Below are 26,067 nucleotides of genomic sequence, written 5' to 3'. Positions count from 1 at the left end.
CCTACATGAGAATGCCCTTGAGGAATTGGTTGGGGTGAATTGGGGAAGCAAGTTATGTGAACATAATGCCATGCATGTAAGGACAATGTGGTTGTCAAGTACCACATGTATCACCAAATGCTATATTTAGCTTTCCCATATTCTCATTTAGGAGATGCCAACAATGTGACCGTCCCTCACAATGGACTCTTAGGGATGTGCAAGAACAACTATTGGTCATGGAGGATGGCACGTCTAAGTCCTTACATTTTACCTTAAATGGTGAAAAGGTAGGCAAGCATGTAGAGAAGTGCATGCATAGTGCCACTTTTATCCCTCCTATAATATTGAAGATGGTTAACAATTTGGGGTGGAACACTTGTGGATTTTGACATTTTTCAATTCATAGTGGTGCAATTTATTTTATGCTTTAAATGGTTTGGTTTCATGTCAAGTTTTCCCCCAAAAAAATGAATTTATTCTTGTATTTATATTTATAACATTTGGTTATATGTAGGTTGTAAAGTTACTTTAGTTTCAAAGTTTCACTATCATAACCATAGTTCTCCTAGCTACCAAACTACCATGGATTCTTCTAAGTTTACCTTCCATGATTTCTTCTCCCGTACTCCTTTGGTTAATAGGGAGGAGTTATCTTTATTATTTGATAAGAGCATAGATGTCCTAGGCACCTACTTGGGAGCCTGATATAATTTTGAAGACGTCATCAAGTATATGCAAGACCACATCGCCAGTTTTGCATGTTAACTTGATGAGTCTACAAAAAGATGGGTCCCAATTGATTACTTGAAGTACTTGTTCACTTAAGAACCCAGGTTCTAAAGCATTTAGATTGCTTTCAAGCCCAACTCACACCCCAAGGTTTAGGTGGTGGACACCGATGACCTCCTAGCATGAGTCCAGTAGGGTATTGGTTTCCCTTTGGAGGAAAATCCTTGAATCTCTTGGCCTTCCTTTGCTCCTCCCTCTTTGTTGTCCTTGTGTTGAACAACTGAAGTTACCAATCTTTTCCTTGGCTTAGATTTCCTATTTGCTTCATGACAAGCTTTTGCAAGTTTGGTCATTCACTCTCACTATCCACTCTTCTCTTCTTTGTTGATATATTTGTGGTTTATGAGTTTGTGCATCCTTTGTTGCCCTTAAAATTTGTTTCACATCGACTTCTAGTGCTTGTTTTTTAAATCCTCTGTGGTCTTCATTTTTAGCGTATCCAATACCAAGGCATCTGATTCATATATTAGACCCATAGGTCATCCTTTTGGAAATATTACTATTTTATGATGCAAGTAACTTCCCCTCCAGAATTCAATGTATGTTAGGATCTCAATCAAAGTGGAATAGTACTGATGATAGTTGAAAAGCCACTTGGGCTATATTGACTATGTAGATGGTTGTTTGCCTCTGCTACTTCCATCTTGGCTTTGCCAATTCTTGCATATTGGCGTTGATTCAATATTTACTGGATTGCTCAGTTATTACAATCGATTGAGCCATGCTCAGACATTGTCTATGCAAGCAAGCGAGGTGCAGAGAGCCCAAGCAGAAGAACTAGCACATTTGGGAAATATTACTATTGTAGCAATTCATAGTAGTATGCATGATCTCCATTTGCAAAACAAGGAACTTAGTGAGAAAGCCCATGCACTGGGGACTTGGAGCTACAAGAATTGGAAGAATCAATCCATAAGCTCACTGAAAGCAAACAAGCTTTGGAAAGCTCTATCTATGGCCAAGTTCAATGTGCTGTGGAGAAGGAACGGGAGAAGTCGATAGAACGAGTACAAAAGTTGAAGGGAACACCTTTGGGATTGAAGAAGAGGAAAAAACAATTGCAATCTATGGATGCATTGTCGGCCAATAATGGTGCCCGAAAGAGGAGAGAGGTGAGTTATTTGAGTACATTATCAAGCAATTCATGGTGGGAAAGCTTCCTAACAATCGGCTAGAAATGGATTTAGTATCATAGTAGATTGTGTTCAAGAACTATAATGCTTGATTAGAAGGATGTTTGATAATCTATAGGATGCCTCTTATATCTACATTAGACATAAGAAGATTGATAATTTGTAGGATGCCGCTTATGTCTACATTAGACATTGTAGTATCCCCACAAGAATTGGCTAGTCAATATGGGGATATAATTTTTTCTTGCTTCTCTCTTAGCTATCCTATGGTTGAGAAGAGAAAGTTTGCTAGATAAATTTTAGCAAAAAAACCAATAGCTACTACAAGATTATGTGAAAGTCCCTAGGGTATTATTGTTCCAACCAATTGTGTGTTGCTTGATTACAACAAGGACGTGAAGTAGAAGCGTGAAAGTACATATTCCTTTTAGAGACCAGAGACTTCCCTTTATAGGGGAGCATTGTGCACCATCTAGGCATTCACAGTGGGATGGTTTTATAGAAGATAATTTTCATTATGGAGTTGCATTATATGCATCAACTCTGTTGGACGCATTTCTCCATTTCCTACATAGTGTATCAAAATGAATTTATGAATCAATTGTCTTGGATGCATTTTCCCATTTCCTACATAGTGTAATAAAACAAATTCAAGCTAAAGGGTGGAAGAGTAAAAAGAAATCTGGTATCCAAACATTCGAGATGAATGCTTTCAATAATGTTTATGTGGATGTAGGGAATTTGGAGAGAGCATGGTCAAATTCTATGGTATGAGAGAAGAAGGTTAGAGAAATTCCCTCTTTGTATTCAACTTTACTTCTTCTCATTTCTATATCCATATTGTATTTCCCTCTCATTGTATACATGGCAAGCTAGTATTTGTTATAAAAATGGATGAAGCTTAGTTGGTAGCTAGAGAGGGTAAGCATTTGTATTATGAACGATGCCCTGTGTTTTGCTCAAGGGGATGAGGAAGTTGAGCAGAGTTCCTTAGTCCAATATGAGAAGGACATATGGTGGCTTGCAACATTTGAGACCTCAAAGGAGTGCCATGAGACATTGAAATGGGTTTTGGAGAGAATCAACATCCCATCGATTATTCAAAGAGAAGAGGCAAGGCAAACATTGGCACTGGATCAGTATGGAACATTTCAAGTTGAATGGCATCTAGCTAGTGATTTGAAGACCCTCAAGTGCTTGTATGGTTGTGATACAGGTGTAGATGCAAAATGGGCATGCTTGTATTGCACCCACTCCCAGAAGATGCAAAAGGGAAGCCTACAGTGGGATTCTTGGAACCAAAGTGCAACCCCTGATCATCACCAAAAGGATCCTAAGTGGGTCCCCATTTTGTCGATTCCATTGGAGCGGGTACATGTGTACTTTGCATGTTGAATTGTGCATACTTGACACGTTACTATATCTCCATCTAGCTTATTCTTCGAATTTAAGGTTGTAGCAAGTCTCTGCACAATGCATTGCAAAAGCTGAAGAACTACTCTCACTGATGGGTCTTCATGGAGGACCCCAAATGTAAAAATGAATAAAGTTAACACTATTTCAAGTCAATCATAGATTCTAAAATTCACAAATTTTTTTGGAAATTGCAAAGTTGCATGTGCATGTGCAATGTGGCAGGGTAGAGGGGTGGGTAGGGCAAACGTAGGGGGGTGGGGTGAAGAGCTAGCATTAGCGAATGGGCGACAAAAGGGGGGGGCACTTGATAAACCCTAATTTAAAAGGGCCTATAAATAAAAACCCTAAAGTGCTTTAAAAAGATTATATAAAGCATTTCAAAACCCTAAAATCCCACATTTCTATGGCACGAGTTAAACAAACTGCTAAACCCACTGGACGTCATGTAGACACTACTTGCTCTCCTCCTCACAACTCCATGGCCTCCGAACACACTCTAAGCCCCAATGGCCAATAGGGCAATGATCAACAAGGATCTGAAGGCCGTTCTCATCGGCATGAATCCCAACAACGCGAGTCCCCACCATTGGACTCTCATAGGGGATCCCAGCATGACCTAGGATCTCAGCACAATCAGGGATCCTAGCACGATCAGGGGTCCTCTCACTCCTTCCACACAACTAGCCGTGGAAGTAGAGAGGTCTCCCAAGAGGTTCAAAATATTTCGAACAATCGTGGTTGACTCTGCAAACTGCTCACTCCCCTCCCTCCTCCATGGGGTCTTGGCATGGAGCATCTTGACCAACGAGGGGAGTAAGAAGAGCGAAGCCAGGAGATGGAGAGACTATAGGGGGCACAACAAAAGGTAGTATTTGGTGAAGTCACAGATATTATGAACCTTGGCCCCAATCCCCCAACCAAGCAGACCGCACGGAACAACGTCATCAACCCTCTATGCTTCGAGATTGTCACGAATGAGGAGCCTCTGGTACGAGCTTAGCAAGAGCCTCAGCTTGACCCACAACGTCATTCAAAGAGAAGGAAGATAAGGACAAAGAAGACCGTGAGACGTGAGAGGCCACCTCCACAGAACCACCAGACACAGGAAGAGGAGTTTGAAGAGGCGGTTGCAAGGTAGGAGAGGCAAAAGAATTTCAAAGCAAACAAGCATGGAGCCATGTCTAGAGGTCGGATGCAAGGTCCCCCAAAGATTAAGAGGTGCAAGAAGTCAGGAGTGAAGGCACTTCAAGAGACTCGCAAGTTCTAGACCATTATGGACAATCTCATTCCCCATGCGCCCTTCTAGCATGTTGTATATGAAATAGTATGGCAATACAAGGATGATGTGCATTTCACTTTAGGTGCTATGAAAGAAATTCATGAGGTAGCAGAGCAAATGGTAGTAGGTCTTTTGGAAGATGCAAACTTATGCGTGATGCACGCTAAAAGAGTATTAGTGATGGACAAGGACCTTGCACTAGCCAAGCGCATCTGCTCCAATCTCTACCTTAGGCCATAGATGTTTCTACTTAGGTTCACTTGGTGTAATCTGAATCATTTTGGACATCTCTACCCTTTGAAACCAATTAATGAAAGATATTTGTATGTTTTATTACTGTTCCCATATAATTATATATGTTATGCGATGCTTTCCATCACTTTATGCAAGTTCAATGTGAATTTGAGTAGTCAAATAAAGTTTTTTTGACGTGGTGCAGAAGGCAAAAGTGCTCGACATCACGCCTGAAGCCCAGAAATGCAAAACTCACCACAACACGTATGGAGCATGCTGGACTTGGTCAAACAAGCTCCATATGCACCCAAGTCAAAGAGGCTCCATACACAATGTGGCGGTTTTTTGCATTTTTGGGCTTCCTGTGCGATGCTGAGCACTTTTTCCTTCTGAGCTAGGGTGAGATTCTTGTTGGAATGCTAAAAAATGACCATTATAGTGCAAAAAGTTATTTGATAGCATGCTTCTGAAAAGAATAAAAATATTAATACCAACAACAATTAAAGTTGCATAATACAAGGATAACATGAAATAAATTTTGTCAAAAAATGCAAAATGGGACACTATAGAAAAAGTATGTCTGTATTCATATAAAATAAAAGTTCTATACAATAAGGCTTCACAGCCTGTCTTTCTTCTTTGTTGCATCTAAAACATTGAGAACAGTGGGCTTTGAGTTCCCAAATAGACTCCTAGCTCTAAACCTAGTCGATAGAGCATCAAGGCTCTTGTCATTGTTGGCCAAGGACATGGCTACTGCCATCAATGCCATACCTTGAAAATTGGTTCCAAAAGCATTGAGGGCAGCCATGCGATTCACCAAAATGACCTTGTCAACATTTTGATTGATGTCAGCATTCCGATTGATATCAGCATGACCAGCCACCCATGACAGGCCTTGCACTTTAGGAGGTCCTTAGTGCCTCATGGCAAAATCTTTTTGTGGATAACCTTAAGGCACCCTTATGATTGGCCGAGGTAATGTGCCAGTGACTGATCTCAACTGAGGCTACTGTAAAAAAGGCATTGCCAAGATGAGAAGAGGTTGACCTCAAATGCCTCCTGCAACAATCCAACATTACGTTAGAAGGTCAATAAAGCAAAATTATACCAAGAGAGAAGAATTTATAAGCCCATAGTTTCTTACCGCTATGGAGTCATCATGCTCGATCCCTTCCTCTTTGTGAATGAGGATGGATCTAGGGGTCTCCTGCTATCTGGAGTGAGATGTGGAGGCTTCTTCTGGCACATCAGGTAGGTCAGAGTAGATCTATTTGTCTACATCTTTGATTGTGGCCAGTGTGAAAGCAAGAACCTCTTATGTTGAATCATCTGCTCCCAAAAGCCCAGGTTCTTGCAAATAGTGTCCACCTCGTATCCACATAGGACACCAAGGGCTTGGTCCTCTCGGAGACCAAACGTAATCTCACTGTCATGGAGAAAGAGGTAATGTTCTCCATTGACAAGAAGGAGAGCAAGAATCCATACTCTATTGCGGGGTCAACAGTTGTGGTGCTCGAGGTAGATGGAATTTTAGAAGTGTAAGGTGGTCCAGGAGGTCTCTAGAGCACTTCCAAGGCCAATGCAGCTTCTCGCTCTTCAACTTTTTTATCAATGGGCTCTTCATTGTAGATGTTGGGCCCATCTAAAGAAACAAGAGGATTGGCAGGGGTAGGGGAAGGGTCAGGGCTTGAGGTCGAGGTTTCCTCTTCCATTTTTCCTTCCTAGAGAAGGAAAATAAAGGTCATTTCCCAGAATAGGAACCTATTTCCCCTGTTTTTAAATACACTGAGTGAGAGGGTGGAAATCCTCATGTCCATTTGCAGAGGTTCTTGCAAACGGTAAAGATATTGGAATCCCATATAGAGGGAGATTACTTGAAGCATTTCCCCATAACATTTCAGATAAGGCTATCGAATGGTTTGATTAGTATTTGAACCTTCATTTCACAACATGGAATGCCTTAAAGTAAGCCTTTATAAAAAGGTTCAAATTGAGCTTAGCAAGAAAGGTGTGATGTAAAGCTCAATCAAATCAAGCAAAAGTCTAAAGAGATAATGTATGACTTTGCAACCTGAATCACTTGGCCACTATCAAAGATGGAATGGTGTTTTGTGCATGGTTGGGTGGCCTTGCTAATGGTGCAAAGTCAAGCAACATGGAAATCACAAACCCAATAAGAGCGTATGATGAATTGTTGCACAAGGTAATTCAGATTAAGAAAGGGGTTATTAGTAAACCCAAAAGAGAGAAGGATACTCTTTCTGGGCAACAAAGACGAAGAAGAAAACAAGAAGATCTAATTGTCAAAAAGGAATCATCAAAAAAAAAAGGGAGGAGCTAAAACATATTCTCGAGGAGCTCTAAAGAAGGGGAAATTCGGTACATCAAGAAGAAGAGCTCATTGCCAAAAAAGAATCAACAAAGAAAGGAGCAGCTGGGGAAAATTCTCGTAAGAGGTGGGAGTAAAAGGAGCTCTAGACAAAGGATACATTTGGGGTACCAAGTGCAAAGTTGATGGACATACCAACGCTCAAGATGATACTACAAATCAATTGTTTGGGCCACACGAATGAAGAGTGCTAGTTCAACAGAAGTAGAAGGACCATAGAAACCCACCAAGTAGAGAGGGAGGGTAGAAGACCTATCAAATAGATAGATTGAAGAATGCCGACACTACATGTTTCTTTTGTGGAAAGGAAGGTTGTCAAAAGGATTGTACATTGTGGAAAAAGTAGTAAAAATATGCTAGAGAGGGCATGTGCCCAAGATGGTCAGGCCAATTGTAAGGGTGGTGTTGGCATAGATCAAATAGAATGTGGTGGCAATGTCACAAGGAAGCCAAAAGGACCCAATGAATCAAGAGGATCCAAAAGAGCTAGTGATTCATTTGATAGAAGAAAAGAAGATGGTAACTGAAATAACCAAGCATTGAAGGAGAAAGAGTCCTTGGTGGCACTAAGAGAAGAGGTAGAATGTAGTTAGGTGATGAATCAAAAGCACGGGCGATTTAAAACATAGTCACGCAAAGCATCGAAGCAACCAAAACATGATAATGAAATGGAAGGCACCTCACTCCCATGGAGAAAACAAAATCAATGCAACTTGGGAGAAACTTTGTGAGGTGAATATGATGATTTTAATAGGCCAACAGTTGGAAATTGCTCCTCATTGCATCAAGTTCTTCCAAAATTTCCCAACTAGCATGCAATAGTGGCAGAAACATTGATCATTAGAGTGGAAGCAATCGAGACGAAGAGGTTTCAATGATCAACGTCGAGATGAGGAACCGTACAGTCGAGGGAGTCCTCAATCGATGGAGATTTCTAAGTATGCTAAAAGATATATACATCAGGATAGGTGGGACTTACTTCACGATGACATTTATTATGGTCAACATCAAGGATTGCATATTCACATAATAATGTGCACTTTTGACGAGATTTAATGGTCAGTGCTTGGCATCTTCCCCACATTGAGTATTTGCCACTAGTATAGCCATACTACTGCTAAAGAACCTCCGAAGATTTCAATGTGAAGTCTCGCCAAGATTGTTGGTCAGAATTCCTCTATGAATTTTGGCGACCCACCTGCAGACTCCATCATGTTTGAGGCTTTATTTTGGTTCATTCCACAATAGGGGAGGGAGTCAAGATTTCATGAGTCCTTGAAAAGCTTCATGAAACGTTAAGTTGGTAAGAAATGAATTCTATAATGATCTATTGAATTGCTATTTGTTGAAATTCTAGTCGTTGGAAAGTTTAATGAAATGTAAGGTTGTACCAAATGATTTTTCCTGTAATCTATTAACTTACTATTGTTCTTGCTCTTAAGTAGTGTGGTAGAAGGAAAGCCAATCAAGGAGTGTGATCAAACTACAAGATCCAAGTCCTCTTCAATATGGTAGTGTGTAGGGGAGCCTTTCTTACACTAGAGGTGTCGTCCTTAAAGGTTTACAAAAATTTCCTTAATCTACATTATTAAAGGCTGGTGGGAATATTGTTTTTATTAAAGTCTCGTGGGAATATTTTGTTAATTAACCATAGAGGTGCCCTTTTTAGATGTCTAGAAAAGTTTTATTAGATGCTCGTGAGAACATTGTTTCTATGTCAAAATTTTATAACGACTTTGAATGTACTTTGCATGTATAGCGTGGCAAAAATAATGTGATACTTGAACAATTTTCAACTGCACAAAGGTGCACCCTTTCGTTTGGAATCCAACCAAGTTAACTTACCGTACTGCAACTACAGAACGTATGCTTATTTTTTTTCTCGGGACATGTTCACTTCATGTGTTATTATGCTGTGAGAAAGTTGTCGGCTGTTGCATGCAATACATGTTACATGCCATCTTTTTTAGCTGGTCACTCTCAGATCTTGCTCTATATATCAATCATTTTGTTCTCTGTTTAAAAAAAGCCTGGACACAAAAGTTGCATCTCCACTTCTAGTGCGATCCTCTAGCAAACAATGTAGCTATTGTTTTCTCAAAGCAAATCTCATGGAAAAAGAAAGATAACCCAGTCCTCAAAGGCTAGAAAAAATGTTTTGTCGATACTTTATATTCTTGAAAGAAAGAACGGAATCAAATGAGAAGGTAAATTTTACAATATGTGAGATAGTGAGCGAGCCTCAACAGTTATACAAAATACTTTTTCCATGCTTATCTTCCTGAATGAAGGAAATTGCGTTGTATGAGACAGAAATCAAATTTTGCATACGAGGGAGGTATCCAGATACAACCAATAGGAGCAAAGCTTCCTGCAAAGAAAGTTGCAGTACTTAAGCACAACAATAAAAGTTTTTTTTGAGTCATGCATAAATAAGGGAGATACTTCATTATATATATGATTGACAAAATGGAGTTTTCTCGATCATTGTTTTTACAAAACACACCTCCTAGAGGTAGGGATCTTACAAAAACACACCTCCTAGCATCCAAGAAACTATGAAGCTCATAATTTCTTGCATGCACGTGGTTTGGGGGATTTCGTTGTGGGGGATTTGGGTTTCGGTAATACCCAATTGATTGAGGTGCTGCCATTACTGGACAGGTTTGCAGGACAAGTACTGTTATTAGAGCAACGACTTTGCAGGGCCAGTCCTCAGACATTAACAAATTGAAGAGATACGCTGGAAAACCAAATGTGCTTGGGAGCCAAGAGTCCAAGACGAGTAAGCAATAAATAAGGTTCCACAATTAGGTAGTGCAGAAAGAATTTCAGGTAAATTTGTTAGAATCTTTGTAAGACATCCCCATTGGACCTTCTAGAATATTGTTATTGTCAGCTTAATGTACACAAATGCTTGTGATTTTGAATCTTCCCATGAATAATTGATATATTTTGAAGATCCTAATGTTAGTCTCTCTAATGCTTTTTTCCAAGTAGCCTTATCTTGTAGCCCGTTTTGAATCCCAGTAGCCTTATCTCGAAAACTCTCAAAAGCTTTCGGGACCTGTTAGCTGTGCTCTAGAATATTTGTGAGGATCCTTTGAAAAAAATTGAAAGAATCGTCCTTGCTTAACCTCCTACACAATCAAATTTATCAACATATTGTACACAAATCTTTGCGATATTAACCCTCACCAAGAATATTGATTTCCTATAAGGGCCTGAATGTTAGTCTACATAACCCATGATTCTCTTGTACTCCAATTCTTCTTTCGGAGTAACTTGATCTTGTATCCAGTTTCCACTTCCATTTCTTCTTGAAAACGTGTGGTGCTTTCTGGACTTGATGGTCGAAAAGACTACAGCAGCAAAAAACGAACGGTTAATATTTCAAGATCAAACTTCTCTGCACATACACAGACTCTCTCTCTCTCTCTCTCTCTCTCTCTCTCTCTCTCTCTCTCTAAGGTCAGAAGATCTACTTAGACGAGGACCTCACTTCTGCACAAGTGGCACATAGGAAGGAATGCATGCCAAAGGTGCTTGAAGCCCGTGAACAGGGCAAGTGGGCCGTGTACAGAGATGGGAGAGTTATCATCACAGAGAGGAGATCCACATGACGGTATGTGGCCTCTGAGACTTTAAGGCTCAGTATATGGAACTGTAATGGTTCTCTGAGGCTAGATGCAGGCTATTTTGAGGATTCCTTTAGGCATGCGGATATCGCTATTTACACAGAGACACACCAGTGCAAGGGGAGGAAACTTCCAGATGTCAGAGGTTTTAGATGGGAATCAGTATGCCGACCACAGCCACGGATGGCAGGAGGGACTAGAGGCTCTGGGGGAGTAGCAGTATTGTACAGAGCGGATCTGCGAGACATAGTACATGTCGTTCATAGAGATGCAGAAGCTAGATACATGTGGATCCGAGTGGACAGAGAGGATCCCAGGGATTTATATGTAGCTGCATGCTACTTTCCACCTACCTACTCGAGGTATGCACCTGAGGGCGAGTCGCCGTACTTGCCATTATATGAGGACATTATGAGATATGTGAGCATGGGGGAGATATTGTTAGTGGGGGACTTTATTGCCCGTACACACTTGAGGCAGACATCAATATATGACTCAAGTGATGCCATCTACAGAGAGATCAACGCAGAGGAGGTTGGTTTGCATAGGTCTGCACAGGACTTGGGAGATGTGACAGAATATGGTACACATTTCTTAGCATTAGGGAGTGCCCATGGGTTGATTATCTTCAATGGTCTGTCTCATTGGCCGGGTTCAGATGCTCTTACATGCTGGAACCCGAAAGGAGGTGCTAATACAGTTGATTATTTGATGGGGTTGCCGTCTCTAATTCCACAGATCCATGATTTCAGTGTATCTAGCAGACCCATTGGAGTGGCTGCGGACCATGCTATATTGAGGTTTATTGTGTCAAGAGGATGCTTGAGGGGGGCAATCAGGCCTTCGTTTCAGAGACAACCTAGATACCAATTCATGGAGGAGACTGCTACAGTGTATGGAGATGCAGTGTGGGACAAAATTATGGTGCTAGACCCTCATGGTCCCCTGGAGGAGATCACCCGTGGTTTCTAGTGACTGAGGCTCTGTTCCAGGCAATAACTTGCATACATAGATTGTGGGATCTACCTAGCTCCAGATATGCACGGTTGGCTATGATATCATCCAGATATGCACGGTTGGCTATGATATCATCCAGGCAACTAGCAGAGGAGGGTCGAACATGGTGCTAGTATGCTCAGCTACAGAGATGGTTTGTAGAGCATGAGTTGACAATGGATGCACTCCCACCCTTTCAATATAGTTTGGATTGTCCCAAGTTAGACTTGTCTCACCATGACCGAAAAAAGATCATTAGAGCTGATATTGTCAAGTTGGAGACTGAGAGAATCTGGACTAGACCACATGAGCCCCTAGGGAAGAAGATGGCACACTACCAGAGCCATTTTCTTCATTTATCTCCAAATGAACTTATAGTCAGGCCAGCATACATGGACACACACCTATCTCACGGGCTATGTAGTATTATTGGCCAGATTCGAACCTCATCACATCAGTTGAGGATAGAGACGGGGAGATACACCCACACAACCCCTTAGGATCGGATATGTCAGTTATGCCAACAGGAGGAGGAGACAGAGGAGCATTACGTATGTAGATGCACGGTATATTATGAAATCCGAGGAAGATACCACTGTCTATTCATAGAGGGATTTGGTCCACTCCGTAGGGTGATGGAGTACGAAGATTAAAAATGCTTGGGTTTGTTTTTATCAGAGCTCAAGTGACATACAGAGACTTTGTTGGGAGACAGACAGCCGAGACCAGCCCCACCCAGAAAAAGTACACTCAAAGACTACTTCACTACCAGCACCTCAGCTAGTTTTTTTATGCCCTCCCCGCCATCAGAAACCCCTGGCGCCACCACCACCTTATCACACACAGGCAGATTGCCACACTCTAGTGGTGTGATTTTGGACCGAGCCATTGCCATATCCAGGTCACGGAGGCCCAGGCCCCCAAGAACCCGCGCCCGGCACCCATATCTTCATCGGATCCGTGCCATCATTGCCAAACACTGGAAACGTGTGGCACCAAGTTATGAGATCCTAGAGCTGCCCATGATTGGGATTTTTGACATGAGAAGAGTGCAACCTTTCTATTGACTAGCTTTCTGCCTATGCTGATCAATTGGTACTTTTTAGTAATACTTGATTGGTATTTCATTAGTTTTGGGTCACTTGCAGTCCCTCTGAGACTGTAAGTACCTTCAGTAGCTCTCAGCTTTCAGCTTATTTATTTTGTTGTTCTCTTTGATGAGACAACACTAGCAGATGTATCAACTGTTTTAGTCTCATAGGCCATTTGGCCTTTTAGAGACATTAATATATATCTATCTATCTATCTCTCTCTCTATCTGGTAAATTTCAGCCACTATCCAACAGCAAATTGACATACACTGTTAGCTAAGATTCATTGCGGAGTGAATACAATGGCACAAGCCTATGTCTATAAAAGGATCCCAAACAGCTGTCAGATAGATACGGTCTTGCACTTTAGATGCAAGGCAGGGAGAGAGCATAAAATTCTTTGGACAGAATGGATTTGCCCATATATGAGAAAAAGACAACTACATCCCACTCCCCCCAAGGTAATCTGTGATTATCTTTGACCAAAAAAGCAACAGAGCCATGGAAACTATTTTCTAGCATACAATGCAGGCAAACTAAGATTGAGCAAAAGCAAATAGAGACCATGCATAAAGAGAACATGGAAGAACTGGACTCTTAGCACAACTTGGGTTTAGTTTATAGGATTATGGATAGACACATTCCTTGTGACCCTAGATGCATTGCTGTTTCACCAAAAGTATGAGGTGCACAGCCATTTCTCTAGAGAAATATTGTAATGTTGTTTTGGATCCAGAAGACGCTGCTTGGTCTTGGCAGATGATAGAATCTCTCTCTCTCTCTCTCTCTCTCTCTCTCTCTCTCTCTCTCACACACACACACACACACACACACACACCTCTGATAATTTTCAGCACAGCAAATATCAAAGCTTACTTCTGCACAGCAAAGATCATAGCTTACTTTCTTCTAAACTGCAAGCTCTATCATTCATGAAAATGTCATCAGGGTCCATGTACTGCTGGTGGATTAATTGTGGCATCAGGTTCTCCTTCCTGAAAATTTGAAAATGTTAGCCGGATCATACTGATGTTTCCAGTACTGATAACACATCTAATCAAGCAATCAATAAGCTACTTAGTTTAGCATTTTCGAATGTTTCTAAGATTCATATTTATCATTCACAACCTACCTACTACCCAGCTGACCTGTAATCTACTCCCCCATAATAATATGTCCCACTCAAAGGTTTTGAATTGATCTTAGCCTATCCTGGTTTCAAATCGGTTTTAGCCTACTCTCTTGAATCTCTGTTTATTAGACTTGAAGAATCTGATTATAATCTCTGTGCGCAAGAGAGAATACCTTGCCCACAGTGGAATTGGTTTCTTGCACCTGTCAGCTTCCTCTTCCTCACTATCAGATGTGCTTCTATAAGGAGAAATTTCGTAAGATTGTATACCCACAGAGTTAGGCTTTTCCCCATGTGTAAAACTTGATTGGGCAGGGAATGAGCTGATGGTTGCTGATGTAACTTTTTGCACTGGGCAGATCTTTTCACATTGCGACACAGACATGGGCCCTGTCTGTTTACAGATGGTTGTGAACCCTGCAACCATCTGGCATATCGAAGGCATAACTTGGCATAATTTACAATCTAAAATGTTGGTGAGGCCTGCAACAAGTCATATTGCATGCCAGACAGCCAGATAGACAGTGACAAGAAAGACGAATTAAAGGCAATAAGAATACTACGCAGTGAAGATCTGCTTGAGCTTAAATTAGCTGCTCAAAAAGTCAGGAAGTTCAATCTCTCCTGTTGCTGCAGTGTCAGGGATCTGGAACTACCATGTTCTCTGACATACCTTGGAATTTTGAGATTGGATTCTTGTCGATCTTGGAATCTGTCTGCCTTGTCTTTCTTTGTCTTCCTTTGTTGCAGAAATAGCAGGCTTGGCCTCCAATTGTCTGTCCCTCATAAGATTGGCTTCCTTCTCTCTCTCAATTTGATGTTGCTTCTTGGACAACTCCTCAGCCTTTCGAGGATGTTGGCTTTTTGCCCGGACATCCTACCAGAATTAGCACACATGATGGTTCCATTGCCATAAATAAAATATGAAGCTAAAAAATTTACACACATGAAAACTTACCAAGGCTTTCTTCTTCTGTTCTCTCTCCAATTCCAAGCGCAGATGTTCCTCTTGCTCTTTTCTTAATCGCTGGGATTCCTCCAGCCGCTTTCTTTTTTGTTCACGTTGTTTTCTCTCTGCCTCTTCTCTTTTCCTTTTTCTAGTTGCAAGCTCAGCTTCTTTTTGCTTCCATTGTTCTTCCTTTCTTTTCTGCAGCTCCTTTTCTTTAGCTTTTTGTTGATCTAACTTCAGCTTAAATTCAGCAGCACGCTTTGCCTTGGACAAAAGATTGTCCTGCTTTCTATGGCCTTGAACTTTGTAAGCCCAGTCTGTGGACATTGAAGAGAAAGCATCTGATACTTTTGCATTTAAAGAGCTTTTGGGCTCAAGGTGGACATTGCAGGCTGCAGCAAGCTTCATATGTTCACCATGTTTCCATGCCCTGGTACTGAGGTCTTCCTTGGATTTTGTGTATAGGTGTATATCATTTTCCAGATCTAGCTTCCATATCTTTTGTTCATGGGTCTTTTTGTCCTCCTTGGTTATCAAATCTACCTCAAGAGCCTGGATCTTAGCGTCCCTCTTCCCTGCAAGTCATTGGAATTTCTTTTAGAATGCTTTAAAACTATACTATGGAAGAGAATATGAATGCATAATAGACAGAAAACTTCTAGCTTCTCTAGGAGTTAGGTTTGAAAACCATCACCTCTTGAAGAAGCCACACTGAAAGGAGTTTGCTGCAAGCAATTTGACAAGGAGAAATTGGTAGTAGCAAGATCGTATGTCCTTGCAATGCATGGAGTGGCCTGACTTGTTCTGCTGCTTTCCTTTAGGATATTTGTACCAATCCTTTTGTATCTCATCCTTGATTGTGATGCAGGTTGTTTTCTGCATTGTGAAGGTGTGTTCTCCTTTTCTTCACTGTTTTCCTCCTCAATGCATAAATGGTTGACAATGAAATCTCTGAAATAATCTTGCTCTCCCACTCTGTGAGTTTCCTCTTCATTGCATAAAGAATTTTGTGCTCTGACTCTGATTTTTTTTTCATACTGATTATTCAGCGCAGGAGTTGATGGTCTTTTATATCCTCGTTTCTCTACACAAAATTCTGCATTTCCAGTGAGGGGCTTTCTAGCATCCAAGCTCTCTCCACTTCGATTTGTTAAGTCTCCAAGACTGAGAATTTTACCACTATCATCATCGAAATCACAATAGCATGCTTCGTATAGCCTTGTGCCATTCTCCTTCTGAAGGCTGAGCCATGGTTTATGAACTGAGAGTGGATTCACCATGTTCATCCTGCAGGCTGAGGAAGATACATGGTTTGACCATTCAGGTAGATCTGCCTGGCCTTCTGGATTTTCCTGACAAGGCAATGGTGATCCAGCATCCTTCCGTCTTAACTGGTTTAATGATTGTTCACAATTCCTGATTTCTGCCTTTGTAAGTGTCAAATCCATACTACTTAATCTTGTCCTTTTTCTTCTGCTGCTATTCACTCTCCCCTGCAATATAGACTGAGTGAACTGAGCCATGCGAAGGAAATCCAGTTCTCCTTGTTGATGGACTTCATTTTTTAGGGGATATACAAGACTAGGAGAGAGATTATGACCATCCCTTGCTCCGCTTGCATCTAACATTTTTGGAACACCCAACCTGGTAGGTGGAGTTATGAGCAACAAGTCTGTATGATGCCCATCAACACAGCCATCCTGCCCATGGCCAACGCACTCATCGTAGCATTCTGTATTGTTTACGCTGGCAATGTTTCCCTTCTGTGTACTAGCATTAGTTGGAGGAAGTGATGTGTCTGTTCCTTGTGTCTTGTGGCTGCTAAGATCCGCTTTTGCATTTGAAAAGGCCCAAACTCCTCTCAATGTTCCTGTATCTACCTCAGCTGAACCTGAGGCATGTACTATGTTTGAAATCGATTCTACCCATTTAGAATTATTCAAATCATCTAAGCGTGCACCTGTATCTAAGTCTCTAATATGAAGATCTGCACAGTGGTCATTGCCTTGGGGAGAAGATAATGCATCTCTAATTTGTGCTGTATCTTTTGCCTTCTCATCATAACAAACCACCTTTGGACAAAGAGAGGCCTCAGTACGCAAAGGTTCCAGAAAAACTTCAATGCTGGTTCTTCCAGAAGCCCAATAACTAAGCTTTCCTCCCAAAACTGCATCCAATGGGCTGTTATCATCATATGTTGGCTTTTCACTTTTTGCTTCAGACTGTTTGCAGGCTTCCTCATCCATAAAAAGAGTAGAAGAGATTTGCACCTGTTTTTCTTCATTGAATTCCCCTTTTTCCAAGGTAACCTGTACATGAGAGTTCCCGGCTCTTTCAGGAGAAGGGGGTTTATGGCATGGCGGAACAAACGTAACGGCTGTTTCCTCTGATGCCTGCAATACAGGGACAGATCCAGTAAGATACACCAGTTTCTTATCTTCCACCGGTAAAGTTTGTGGGCTCATTGATCCTTCCCCCGCTGTGACAGGATTTCTCATGCCATTGTCTGCAGGCTCGCTTGGCTCAACCAAATCCGCAGGTCTCAGATTTATGAACGTATCATTCATCACAATTATGTTGCACGAGTTGTTCGAAGTATCCGAAGGAAATTTCTCAGAACCAATGTCCATTGCAAGCTGCTTGGTATCTCCAACCGTCATTTTTCCACTGGTTGAGCCAGGTGTCCCTACATCTGCTGCAGCTCGTCTCTTCTTCTTTGGTTTCAAATCACATATTTTGACCTCATCCCCAAACAAACCTGGAGCGGATGCTAACATTTTTGCCTTAGACCTTGTCATTCTCTGAGATGTCACAGGATTAGGTTTTCCAGGTAGGGCTGATTTGAATCCAGATGGTCTCTCATTGGAGTACTCGTCCTGAACAGCAGTGAGAGGGGTTCTTGCCCCCGTGTTGCCTTCTGGCCTGGATGATACCATCCTTGAAGGAGCACCCTCAGAAGCGTTCTCCCGACCAATAACAGATTTAAATTGGTCAAGGGCAGCTGTATCACTCACATCTACACTCAAATCGACCAAAAGGTTTGCAGTCGTACTTCCATCAAGGGATGGTTCCTTTCGTGAAGTCGGGTCCCGTACGAGATCTCCCTCGTTATGGACATTTGCTGACTTTATTAAAGAGTTCGATACCACATAGTTTTGGCTGTTCCCTGCGATTCGCATGAGAGCTACAAAAGACGTCAAGATTGTGTACAGCAAACGCTTCGCGAACATGACTTTTGTTGGAAGAATTTACCGATTAAACAAGCATAAATGCATATATTGTGGGGTAACTGAGATGAAGTCCTACCTCTCGGTTGCAATTCGCGTTTTGGTGAGCTTCCGTCCTTAGTATTAGACTGGACAATCGTCCCCACCTCATCCAAGCGCAACCGACTGGGAGTGGAATCAAGTAAGCATTCAGCTGCACCTTGGTCTTGTGTTCTCAGATTGCGCATTCTGGCGCGCGTCGTCCTTTTCTGCGACTGAGAAACGACTTTCCGGAATTTCAAATCCTGACCGCTTGCAAATTCAGGCTGAGGCGTTTCCATCAGCTTCTTCGAATCCTTCCATGACCTCCAGGATTGCGGTTGCAAATTATGATCCTCAAGACAGGCAATCAGAGATTCTTCGAAAGATTGTGCGAGGGCCCATAGTCCCTGCACAGCACGTTTTTGGCAACGGAGGATGTGCAGGAGAGTGTCCGCCTCGAAAGATGCCATGCTGTGGAACGCCCAATTGTGCTGTTATACTCTTCTTGCACTCACAATCTAAATCTCTCTCTCTGTCGCACCCGCCAGCACCAGGGATGTAGCAAAACTTGGGTATGCGAGCGCTTCTTGCTCATTTTCTCTTCTCTCTCTCGGTCTCTCTGTGTCTCGATCTCTTCCCCGCCACGTTAAATGCTCATGAGCAACACATTAGACTCTTCTTGCAATTCATATTCCGCGCTCTCTCTCCCTCTCATGAGCAACACAATCTGCTCTTCTTGCAATTCATAGCGCACCCTCTCTCTCTCTCTCTCTCTCTCTCTCTCTCTCTCCCTCTCTGTCTGTCGCGATCTCTCCAAATGCTCATGAGCAACACACTATACTCTTCTTAGTGCGCGCACGCGCGCTCTCTCTCTCTTCCCCCTCTCATGAGCAACACATTATGCTCTTCTCGCTCTCTCTCTTTGTCTCCATCTCTGTCTCGATCTCTCCAAATGCTCATGACCAACACCATCCATGTAGCAGCGACGTGAGTTTCAAATTCACCCGACGATATGAGAAAAATGGAGGTAGCCATTCCCCTCCCTTTTCAAACACACTAGCCGTTGCCCTCGCACTTTTCTTTTTAGGTGAAGGCGACGGTCACACACATTCTCAAGTTGACCTAAGGGTGTTTATAGACTAGCCCACCATGGTCACCGCCCACTGACCATGGACACCCAAGATTGCTCACCCATGTCCAACCCATGGTCAAATCCATCATGGATGGGCATGGGCGGCTCTAATCTTTTTAAACACCTTAAGGCAACCTGCAGAACACGGAGCAATGCATTTGAAGTGTCAAACCCAATCATCGAATCAGTTTGCCACTTCCATAGGAGGGGCAAGCCTCGAATTGGTGGTTCACCACATTAAATGAGTGGAGCCCCCAACCATAACCCACAGTCGTAGCACTCCAATTGGCCCCATTGTACAGGGCCAGTGGATAGAAGGAAGCAATCAGCTACCTCTGCCCCACCACACAGTGCCATCCCTACCATCCTTATTTATCCGAAGCTTTCAAACAAGTCAACAAGAGCAAGCACTTCATCACGTTCAAGCAAATTCTCTCCAACGAGACTCTGTGTTCCACGTGTCATAAGCTTCTAAATCTATATGGTCTTTCTTGCAAATGCTTTGATACAATCACCCATTTGTTCAACATAGCATTCCTAGCATTATTGCAAAATTGTGCTCTAAGAGTGATGAAAAACATAATTAGTTAGTCTCTTTACATGACCAGCCTAGAGCACAGTAAGCCACATGTCATGATTCCATACACATTGCATAAGCCATACCTACTACTCATGCACCAAGGGAAACAAGCTGTACAGATTGCAAACAACACCGAGACGGCTACTTACGGAGAGAGATTGATAGCTTCAAGAAGAGTAATCAACACAACCAATATTCTCACCGGGATCGCCATCTTGGCACCTCCGCCATCTAAAGGACATGATCACAATGGTTGATGTGTGGGGCTTGCCAAATATGTTCTCGACTCTTACAGTCGACAAAGTCATCATGACAACACACTGGCCCGAGATCAATGACATTGAGAAACTCACCAAGTCCATAAACCCTAACTCGACCTGGAGAGACTGTCTGATCGAGTGCGCGGTGCAGCCGATCATCTTGCACAGAAGTAGGCACTGAAGAAAACCCATCAACAGCTAATGGTACCACAAGACACATTTTCTATCACACTCACCTACGTTATCATAGGCCACAAGGCACAAGGGTGCACAATCTCAACGAAAGCCATGGTGGTCATTTAAGAAGTGTTCACTCCCGGCCTAGCATACATTATGCTATCCAAAGTCACGACACAATGCAACGTCTGTATTCTAGCATAATTAACACGACGACCATCCAATTCTAGAAGGTATTGCATTTGATTTTAGAAGTAAATATATTTTTCACAAGTTTCTAACTTCCATTCCATAAGTGCAGATCAATCGTTTGGACACGAGCTACCGCCTACATCATCAACCATGGACCCGAACCAAGTAAGCAATGCGCACGATCCTTCTCGTGACATTTGATTCAATAGTGAAGATTTCAATTGACAAATGACTACTATGTATCCTGTGTTACAGCTATTCGAGCTGTATAAGTCGCAAGTCAGCACATAACCATAAACACCAAGTAAACAAAAAACTTGCTACTTTACGACATCACAAATGAAGCTGGCTAACAATATAGGCGAGGAGCTAGATGTATACATACAAGGATTCCCTTCGTACGAGAAGCTGAATGAATTTCTACAACAATGCTGCACCAAAGGAGGATGCCAGCCGATTCGCGAACAGCAATGTCCGAAACTATCATGCCAAATCGACAACAACCACAACAATAGTAAGGTTTTACTAACAATTGTGTAATCAACTAATTTGCAGGACTTCATAAAAATATATTAAGGAAGCTAGACATAAATATTGGTGACCCGTAGTCTACACATGCCGCGAGGCAAAGCCTAAGAGTTACTTGATAGCAAAGCAAACGGCATATCTTGCTATTACATCAGGTTGTTGCACTATGGGTTCAAATGTCTCCATTGATCACTCGATAGCATTGTATCGGAGGACAGGTGCTGACATTTTGAATAAGTTCAAATGATAAAAGTCTTTTAACAATCGAGAAGGTAATTAAATTAGTGGTGCCTAATATAGCAGGCAAGCTATATAGACTAGGGATGGTGGATCCGCTCGCCAGAAAACTAAAGGTATATAGCCCACTGCTACTGAGCCACTACTATTGATGCATAATTGTACCAAGAAAATAACTATTCACTTTTATTTTGAGAACAACAACCATGCCATAAGTGCTAATTTATTGTCGTCTTGTCAGTCCAGACAATAGATCCCACCCGTGATCGAGGACAATGATGTATGCCCGAGGAAACAACTTGCAGTAACGAAATTATTACATAACTTGCAAGCATAACCAAAAAAAAAATACATTGGCCACACCAGTAACTTGGCGGCACACATGCAAACTCACAAACATCGACTACCAGCTAGGATGAAATCAGACGTAGAACAATATGTACCTTTTGATAAAAAATTTGATGTAGACATTCTAGCAAGAACAGAGAATGTGAACAAGGCAATCACGTTATTTAAAAAATGCAAAACTGACTTTGATACGACCGGCAATAGAGGATACAATGATCTCAAAAGGCCACCCTCCTTGTGAGAAGACTTAAATTTATTCAAGATTTTAACACGCTTTATCATCCCATAGATGTTACTAGTGTGTAGGTCTTATGAATTACAAGATTTTGTATGTTCACATGTCATCATATGATGATGGCGCCAATAGTTTGTTGTATTCCTAAGGATGTACCATGAGTAACATCAAGAAAACCCTTCTATGGATCATAAATAGACATATAATTTTTGTTTAAATACCACCAAAGGCCTTGATGGATAGTGGATCTACATATGGAAATCGTACAAATAATCAAGGGTTTGATCCATTGTTTGTGAGGCCGTTTATACTTCACTAATTGTATGATAATTAGAGTTTGAAATAGGCAACTACATTCATCATCTTTTAGTAGTCTAAAGTTATTGTATTCTGATGATGTTGTACCGCATCTGGAGTTCACACACTTCATCCCACATGGATACGACATGGGATTGAGAGATTGGGATGATCCTACACATTGTATAATTTAGAAAAATGTGGCTCTCTCTAGGCTTTAAGATTAGAAAGATAATATGATTGGAGTAATAACTTCACATTTACACTTCTCAAGTAAAATAATCCTCCATATTAAATGGTGAGATCTTTTTGATGTATTATCATTTGCCTTGATGCCTATGCTAAGTAAACTCTTATGCTTAATGTTTCATGCATGATTATGGTATTAAAACATTTCCACGGCATAACATTGGCTAGCATCATTGGGAATAAAATTTTATAGGTACAATGCCAAGTATCAATGGTTGCCTCATATTTAGGGGTGAATTTGAAGAAAAACATTTGCCGAATGTGTGAAGAGACACATTACAAAAGCAACAAAAATGGTCAAGGACATGGCAAAGTATGTATGGATATATATCATGGCTCCTTTCCATGCATGTGAAGAATCAAAGCACAAATGGTATATTTTGTGTTCATAAAATTGTGAGGAATCCGGACATATGGAAAGCAGATGGCCAATCATCAAGATTGAACCTCACAAAGTAACTGGGGATAATTTGGCACACAATCATCATCATTTTTCACAAAATTAGTTGGAATATATTGCTCGTTTAAGGAACTAAAAAAGGAGCACCTCATAATAAGAATAATATTTTATGTAGCCTATATATATTTGACATTAGGGAAGCATGTTATTTACTATAACCCTTTTGACATTTGAATTTAAGGAGCATGTACATGCTAAGTAAATGTGTTTTTAAACCATTGATAAATGAAATGTAGTTATTGTAGGCTAGCATTGATGCATGAAGTGTAGTTATTTTAGGCATATGAATTAGTGTATGAACTAGTGTCTGAACTAGTGTCTGCTAGTAACTGATTAGTATATGCTAGCTTGCTTTGTGAGAAGCTAATGATGTCATGTACAAGTTGGAGGATGCCCGTGTGAAAGAATGATGCATAAATTGAGAAGCATTGGCCCTCCAAATGGGGTGGAAGGAGTGCCCACGTGAGTGTACTTTTGCTATTGACCACTCTAGAATGCTCATGCAATCCACATACCACATATGAATGCATAATGGCTCATGCACACATTCCATGCATACGAGAGGTCACAACCTCTCATGCTTCTTGGGATCCATCCCTTGGGCATACCCCATTATTCTACCCTTAACCTATGACACTTTATGCCTGCCATTTATTAATGCACCCATGCATTCCTACCCATTCCTATCCTAGGACCTACATGTGTGAGTGCACCATTTACATTAATCAATTAACATATCCAATACATTATCATTATGGCATTTAGCCATTTAAACCTACCTAGCCTACCTTCTAATTATTACATTTGATCATTCTAACCTAATACATTTAAGACTACAAAATCATGTCGTGACATGCCCTCTTGCTTGGGACATAGATGTCCTCATCTACTAGGTATTCTTCTTTGCCTTCATGGTCTTTAGCACTCCTCTTGCTTGGGACATAGATGTCCTCATCTACTAGGTATTCTTCTTTGCCTTCATGGTCTTTAGCACTCATTAGTTTCCTGCATAAACTTCCATACAACAACTTCAATCTTTCATCTTCATGTCTAGTGCTCCTGCCAAACAAGTCCAACATTAGTATGTTCCTTTAAATCAAATTCCCAATTAAATCAATAAGAAAGACATAGTACTTATCTTTCATGTTGTGTTGTCCATGTACTCCTTCGCTTTGGACATTCTTACAAAGACTAATTCGACTTTATCCATTGGGGTTAGTAGGAATCCATTTTCATTCTACTTTTCCTTTCCAACAGGATACCATTTCCTAACCTATCTCTCTCATATGCATGCATTGGTCCAAGTTCCAAGTGACCAGTTTGGAACCATTAGTTTTAGGTTGATCAGACCCAAAACTTACAAGATAGGCCTAACTTACAAGATCAAGTTCACCAAATCTTGCTTGAGTACTCATTCTAGACCACCAGGTCTAATTGTGGATACCCATAGTCATGTGTCCATGACTCACCAATTACATGAGATCTCTCTAAGGTCACCAGGCCTAAGGTCACTAGACCTTACTAAGCGCTTACATATCCACCACCTAGTCCAACACCTAGGTAGGACTATGGACCCTTTCAGTGATCTACTACCCTCTTGCTTGGGAAGAGCCCAAGTACTATCTTGTTTCATCAACCCTACCTAAGAGAATGACATAACCATATCTAGTTCTCTCAGGCACCATGGATGCCTTCCAAAGGATCCAGTTTGCCCAACGTCTCTGTATGATACCACGGTGTACATTTCCAAGGTAATAATTGTGCACGTGCTCAATTCTTGAATTTTTCCTATTTTTACTGTATGATCCTACATGCAAATGCATCTACTACTTTATTATCCTACACGCAAATGCATCTACTACTTTATTATCCTACACGCAAATGCATTATTAATTCATTCTTTGTCCTAAATGCTCATCTTGAATTTAAGTAGGTCAATCGTTTGACCCTTGTCATCCCCATGTAATTGTGTATTCCATTCTTTTCTAGATGACTAGTCACTTTTGTAGCCTTCACTCGAGTTTCCTCCAACTACTCCAAATTCGTTTACCACACTTGTTATGTCCATTGTTCCTAGAATTTCACCATCCTATTTCCAAGGAACATGGCATATATCCCTAGCCATACCCTCATCTCTTCCTAAATGCTTCCTCTGATGTAATCTCTTTCATGTACCACCACTTCGGTTTTAGCCCAAGATTTTGATTTGTAGCCTTTCTTAGTGTCTACCAAATTTTATTTATTTATTTATAATAGTATTATATTGCCTTTTTTATTTTTATTTTCTTACCTCTTTAAATATTATCTAATCTCTATTCTTTTATATTCTTTTAATCCTCAATTTTCCTTTAAGCTCTTTGTTTTAACTCCTTTTTATTCTATCTTTTCCTTTTATTATTTTTTTCAAAATTTATATTTTCTCTCTCTTTTTTTTAAAATAAAAATTTTCTTTTAACTCCAAGGGAATTAAGGGAGGGGGAGAGGAGTGTATGTATATTTTTTTTCCAGAAATGCAAGAGAAGGGGGGGGGGGAGGGACAAAGGAGAATTAGAGGGAAATAAGGGGAGGGCGAGGGGGGGGGGGATCGGTTTTCTTGAATGGCAATTAAAAGGGCGAGGGGGTGGTCGTTAATGATGACGGTGGTGATGGCCAAGGCGGCAGTCGCAGAGGGCTGCATGTGACGATAGAGGCAGAGGTAGATGGTGGGGTTGGAGAGGCTGCAGAAGCAGCTGGCGGCTACAAGAGGCAGACGGGACAGAGGCGACGTGGTAGACTGGCAGAGCCGACAGTGGATGATGTGGCTAAGGCGGCAATAGAGATGGGACTGCAAGCAAAGTCAGGTGTAGGGCTGACACGCCATCGGCGGTGCTACACGTGGCGGGTTGCAGGGCTAAGGCGATCTGTGGGCGCCTACAAGTGATGCTTCGTGGTGCGCATCTCGAAGCACCACACAACAAAGCATGGTGGGGGACTAAGGACTTTTACAAGGGCCTCCCCTAATTTAAGAGGGGAGGGCAAACTGACTGGCCACCCGCATGTGTCAGGCAATGCCCTTGAGGCCTCCTTTACCCTCGACACCCACGAGGCCTCCTT

At 41.5% G+C, this 26,067-nt stretch overlaps 2 protein-coding genes and 1 pseudogene across 3 annotated transcripts; 2 read left to right on the top strand and 1 right to left on the bottom strand.

Moving 5' to 3' along the window:
- Nucleotides 1-9,992: 9,992 nt before the first annotated feature.
- Nucleotides 9,993-17,511, bottom strand: LOC147891664 (uncharacterized). Of its 2 annotated transcripts, none has more exons than XM_087388481.1 (6): nt 15,726-17,511; nt 15,041-15,606; nt 14,756-14,959; nt 14,256-14,509; nt 13,854-13,945; nt 9,993-10,587 (listed from the first exon to the last, which is right to left on the bottom strand). In XM_087388481.1, exons 1-6 carry the CDS (start codon nt 17,494-17,496, stop codon nt 10,457-10,459), a joined length of 3,018 nt encoding a protein of 1,005 aa, XP_087244607.1. In that variant the 5' UTR covers nt 17,497-17,511; the 3' UTR covers nt 9,993-10,456. The 2 variants fall into 2 exon arrangements, with proteins under 2 accessions (XP_087244607.1, XP_087244608.1); XM_087388482.1 differs by having other exon boundaries at nt 10,507-10,587; nt 13,827-13,945.
- Nucleotides 11,047-11,835, top strand: LOC147891666 (uncharacterized). The gene has a single exon (XM_087387948.1). It carries the CDS (start codon nt 11,047-11,049, stop codon nt 11,833-11,835), a length of 789 nt encoding a protein of 262 aa, XP_087244074.1.
- Nucleotides 12,036-12,926, top strand: LOC147891665 (uncharacterized; annotated as a pseudogene).
- Nucleotides 17,512-26,067: the final 8,556 nt, after the last annotated feature.

The sequence above is a fragment of the Dipteris shenzhenensis genome, chromosome 17 (genome assembly GCF_047967505.1).
Source record: "Dipteris shenzhenensis isolate YYH24624 ecotype China chromosome 17, Dip_SZ_1.0, whole genome shotgun sequence".
NCBI classification, from domain to species: domain Eukaryota; kingdom Viridiplantae; phylum Streptophyta; class Polypodiopsida; order Gleicheniales; family Dipteridaceae; genus Dipteris; species Dipteris shenzhenensis.
The sequence above is the reverse complement of the archived record's forward strand: the minus strand, read 5'-3'. Positions and strand labels throughout refer to the sequence as shown.

Excerpts from the sequence above, each read along its gene's own strand:
- LOC147891664 (XM_087388481.1), bottom strand. The coding sequence starts at position 17,496 with ATGAGCCCACAAACTTTACCGGTGGAAGATAAGAAACTGGTGTATCTT. Across the intron at positions 14,510-14,755 it reads TCCAATCTCAAAATTCCAAG|ATGGTTGCAGGGTTCACAAC; the intron begins GTATGTCAGAGA and ends TCGATATGCCAG. Across the intron at positions 10,588-13,853 it reads AGCTTGCAGTTTAGAAGAAA|TCTTTTCGACCATCAAGTCC; the intron begins GTAAGCTATGAT and ends TTGCTGCTGTAG.
- LOC147891666 (XM_087387948.1), top strand. The coding sequence starts at position 11,047 with ATGGCAGGAGGGACTAGAGGCTCTGGGGGAGTAGCAGTATTGTACAGA.